Raw genomic sequence first — 5,259 nt, forward strand, 5'->3', positions numbered from 1 at the left:
ATAAGCACACTTTCACTAACACATGCATGTCAAATATAACATTCAATCTAATTATTACATCTAAATATTTAAATGTAAATATAAATGCTATATGTTAAAGTTCAACATTCAATCTAAATCTAAATGTTATTTCTTAGATCTAAATATTTACTCTACATGTAAATCACTCACACAGTTGACGGAAAGATATTTGGAGTTTGTTCTAACTTGTTTCAAACTTTATTGTGTGAATATACTGTTAACTTCATTCATTCATTTTCCGAACCGCTTATTCCAATTCAGGGTTGCGGGGAAGCTGGAGCCTATCCCAGCCGGCTTTGGGCGACAGGCAGGGAACACCCTGGACAGCTCGCCAGTCCATCACAGGGCCACACAGAGAGACAAACAACCACACTCACGCTCACACTCACTCCTAGGGGCAATTTAGAGTGACCAATTAACCTATCATGCATGTCTTTGGATGGTGGGAGGAAGCCGGAGTACCCGGAGAGAACCCACGCATACACGGGGAGAACATGCAAACTCCACACAGAAAGGCCACTGACCAAACCAGCCAAGGATCAAACCAGCAACCTTCTTGCTGTGAGGCCACAGTGCTAACCACTGCGCCACCGTGCAGCCCATACTGTTAACTTGATACATTCTAATTTTTACAAGGTTGCTTTGGATCTCATGCATGAGACCGCGCCAAATGTGTGTTATGTGATTTATATATGAATCATGGTGTTAGTGGAAGGCATAGACTGGTGGTTTGATTAATGTTATTGTAAGAAGTTTAAGCTCAAGAGGGCATCAGCACTTTAACAATGACAGGAATGAGAATGAGAAATAAAATAATCTAAATCAATACCTGGTTAAAATGAAAAGCAAACTATGAATGTTAATAGGAAAACCTATTGGATAATAACAAAAAGAAGAAAAAATCCAAAGTAAGGACGCGAAATGAATAAATATAAAATTTGATGCAGAAATATATAGCAGAATCTAATATAAAATCAATTTAATCTATTGAAAATAATATTAGCTAAAGCAGTAAACTGACAAAAAGCAATGTGGGTGTAATATAAATGTCTTTATATATATATATATATATATATATATATATATATATATATATATATATATATATATATATATATATATATATATATATATATATATATATACATATATATATATATATATATATATACATATATGTTGTAATATAATCAACATTATTCAAAACTGTGGGAGATTAATATTTTTAAGTTTGAAGCCTATATTATCTATATTATCTTCAAAGCCAAAGAACGAAACCAGTATCTGAAAAACATTTTATTTAAATCAGGAATAAACGTTGCACAATTCCACCAGAATGATGCAGAAATGCCTGAAATTACAATAAAAGTTTTTTTTTTCCTGTTTGGATGGCTTCTGTGGCAGCAATAACATGTCTGCCAGCATCAAAGTCTTTAAGCAAATTACTTTTGCTCTAAACATAAAACTCAGAGAAGTTGGGACACTGTGTTAAATCTTAATAAAATAATATGATGATTTCCAAATCTCATAGTCATATTTCATTCCCATATTTCATGTCAGGTGTTGAAAATGAGACATTTCAACATTTAATGGAAAATATTGTCACAGTTTGAATTTGATGACAGCAACACATTTGTAAAAAGTTGGAGCAGGAACAACAAGATTAGGTAGCACAAATGAAAAATAACTGGAGGAGCATTTGAGAACTAATCAGGCAACATGTCAGTAACATGACTGATATAAATAAATATTTCAGAGAGGTAGAATCACAAGAGGTAGAGATGGGTGGAGGCTTATACATAACATCACACATATCTGTTATCCTAGTACTGTTGTTTCAAGTTAAGACCATTTAATTATGGTTGTTGTATTATTTATCTATTACCTAAACCTTGTCCTAAGGAGATAAAAGAAATCAAAGAAGCTTTTTCTACTTTTTCTTTGTGGGAACCATAAACGGTTAAAAAAATATGATTCTTTGCTGGAAATCACTGCATGGACTCAGGAACACTTCAACAATAGCAGGTTAAAGCTCTGCTATGCAAATGAGAAGCCAGGATCCTGAAAAACCGCCGACGTCTCCAGACCAAAGACCTTTTAAAATGGTCTTAAGTGGAAAACTGTTCTATGGTTAGACTGATGAAAATGTGGAATTCTTTCTGGAAATCATGGACGGTGAATCCTGCAGACTAAAGAGGAGAGGCAGCATCCAGCTTGTTATCAGTGGACAGTAGAAAAGCTGCATCTCTGGCTGGATGGGGTTGCATTAGTGTCTATGATGTGGGCAGCTTCCACATCTGTGAAGCTTCATCAACTCTGAAAAGTACATAGAGCAACATCTGCTCCCATCCAGACAACGTCTGTCAGGGAAGACTTTGCAGATTTCAGCAAGACGACGCTGAACCACATCTTGCATCCATCACAGGAGAACTGGTCTGTCTGCAGTCCAGACCTTTCACCAGTACAAAACATCTGGAGCATCATGAAAGCAGAAACCTAGCAACAAGATCCAGGACTGTAGAGCAGCTAGAATCCTGCATCAGACACTGGACAACATTTCGCTCCTAAAACTACAACTGGTCTCCTTTTTTACGAGATGCACATTTTACATGATGTTTCCATGATGTTTAGAATGCAGGACAAACTTTGGCCACATCTGTATGGACGTATGTATGAATGATTGTATCTCTCTAAACCAACAAACTGCTTTACTTTAAATTTTATTAGTAACCAACTGATGCACCCAAAATGTGTCTCTTTCATGTATTTCATTCAATCTATTTCCTTTCATAAGACACCAAATATCAGTGTGCCTAGTGCATCAAGGTGGAGACACCAAATCTATATCTCATACAAGCTTTAACGAAATTAAAACGATTTATAAGGGAGTATAAAAATGATGTCATAATGATAACACACTTTGCCGAGGTGGAAAAGTCATTAAAAACAAATTGCAGAGCAAATCTGATCAATAATACAAATGGAAATTCCATATCCCTTCATGTTTTCCAGTCTCTCAGATTCTAAAAGTAATCTTGTCATGCTGGTCGGCACAGTGAGGCAGCGGTTAGCTTTACTGCCTCACGGAGAGAGAGACTTGACCCTGCAGACTGGCCTTTTTTGCTGTGATGGACTGTCGACCTGTCCTTCTACCCCACCTCTCGTCCGATAGCAGCCAGGATGGGCTCCAGCCTCCTGTGACCCTCTGCAGGATGAAACGGCTAATGGATGGATGTCATCCTCCCTCAATCCAGCCCTGCTGAAATGTGCACTCACTCAATTCCACTTTGCTTAAACTAACTAACAGGAAATCTTGTTTGCACTTTTTGTGCAACCCAGATACTCCCTGTCTTTAAAAAAAGAAGCAATGTGTAACCTCTGAAAGCCAATACGATCATTTAGAGCAAAAAGTCCAAATAAAGGACGTCTGTGACAGGAATGAATTACTTTTCACTGCGCAAAGGTAATCACTGCATTACTGCATGGACTCAGGAACAACTTCAAAAGTTCCTCCCTCCCGAAGCAGAACACGAGTGCTCAAGAGTGAAATTTAATTTCAAGGCTGTAATTCCACCTTAAACGTAAGGTGTTAAAAGCTTTCACTGCCCCTCAGATCTCCTCTGCAACATGTTTCTTTTATGGAAAATTAAACGCATAAACTCTTTGCAGTTGCTTGGTAGATGAACACAGAAGTGCGTCTACATGCTACACCCACTCCCCTCTGTTACGCCCCCTTGAAAAGTCCTGACTGGGATTTTCTTTCATGGAAGTCAGCAGACAGTAACTACTTCATGATGAGATTTTTAAGCCTCCCCCTCATGTCTTTGTGCCTCGCGCAGCATATATCACTCTCTGCACAAATGTCACCTCTCAGTGTTCACTGTATCCCACATTGGTTGCTTTGCTTTCATTTGTATTCAGCGGTGCACTTTTATCCACATTCATTGCTACGCTTTGACTCAGACACTAAAAGACACTGCTCGCTGTGTCGTAGTCCTTGCTGATGTGGGAGGTGCTGGGCAGGGACTTGAGGTACTCCATGTGCCTCCTCGCGTCCTCCTGGTTGTGTTTGATGTAATAGACGATATATGCTGTCACCATGAAGAACCAGCAGAACATGGCCACAAACATGGCCACATCTGTCGTTTTGTGGTGGAAGTTGCAAAAGTTGATCCCAGAGTCCAGGACTTGGATCACAGGCTGTCCCACGTACTCCTCCTGCACCGATGTGTAGCAGCTGACCTCGTTGACTGTTTCCGGATCGAGCCTCAGCTCCCGGAGAACCTCCTGCAGCGAGCATTCGCAGTGCCAGGGGTTATGAGAGAGGCGAACCCGGGCATGCAGCTTGGAGAAGGTTTCCCTTGGGAGGCTGCTAAGTTGGTTGTTTGACAGATCCAAAATCCGAAGGCTGTCTGACACTCCTTGAAAGGCACCAGTCTCCACACTGTCAAGGGAGTTGTGCGACAAGTCCAACTCCCTGAGGCGGGGGAGGTCCATAAAGGCCTCCGTTGAGATGTGCCGGATCCGGTTTGATGACAGCAAAAGAACAATGGTGTCCTTCGGTAAATTGGGTGGGATACTCTCCAGGTTGCGGGAGGTGCACTGCACCACCATGCCGTTCCGGTCTGTGCAGTGGCAGATCTTTGGGCAGGCATGCGCTGGGATGACAGACAGAAGCAGCATCGTTCCAATGAAGCAAAAAGAGCCACAAGAAGCAAGTGTTATGGGGGAGCTACACCTTTGAGAAGCCCCCATTAGCGGGTGTTGAAATCAGTGTTGTTGGCTAGTGCTTACGGTCGCAATACAAAACAATTCAGGAAAAAACATGAGCTCATTCGAAAATGTATCAGTCTATCAAATAAAACTCACATTCATGGAGATTTATTCCTATCTTCCAGCCGAGCTCTTTGCCAGGCGACCTTGCATTGTGGCAAAAGTTGTTCGAATCCATTAAAGACAAGGAAATGAAAAGACCAAGGTTTAATTCTCCGGGCACCTTAAAACATTTACCCGGATATTCTCGTCCATCATTTAGCTTGACAGTTATGGAAAATTAAGCCTTGATCCAGGTGAAAATAGAGCGCACATCCAAATGTTTGCATGCTCGTTCAATGATATGTCATAGATCAGCGTAGCTGTGGCAACCTCCCGAGCAGAAAGTGGAAAATGTTTTGACCGGCCAAGTTAGAAGCGTGAATCCAGGGTTGGAGGTCGCATATCCCCAGCCAGCTGGAACAA

The 5,259-nt window shown here is 40.7% G+C and overlaps 1 protein-coding gene across 1 annotated transcript; it reads right to left on the minus strand.

Annotated features, from left to right (window-relative positions):
- Nucleotides 1-3,987: 3,987 nt before the first annotated feature.
- On the minus strand, nucleotides 3,988-4,704 carry LOC306774095 (leucine-rich repeat-containing protein 3-like; the record flags this gene model as incomplete). The annotated part of the gene is made up of 1 exon (XM_079264078.1): nucleotides 3,988-4,704. One exon carries the CDS (start codon nucleotides 4,702-4,704, stop codon nucleotides 3,988-3,990), a length of 717 nt encoding a protein of 238 aa, XP_079120204.1.
- Nucleotides 4,705-5,259: the final 555 nt, after the last annotated feature.

The sequence above is a fragment of the Telmatherina bonti genome (genome assembly GCF_933228915.1).
Source record: "Telmatherina bonti genome assembly, chromosome: 24".
NCBI classification, from domain to species: Eukaryota; Metazoa; Chordata; class Actinopteri; order Atheriniformes; family Telmatherinidae; genus Telmatherina; species Telmatherina bonti.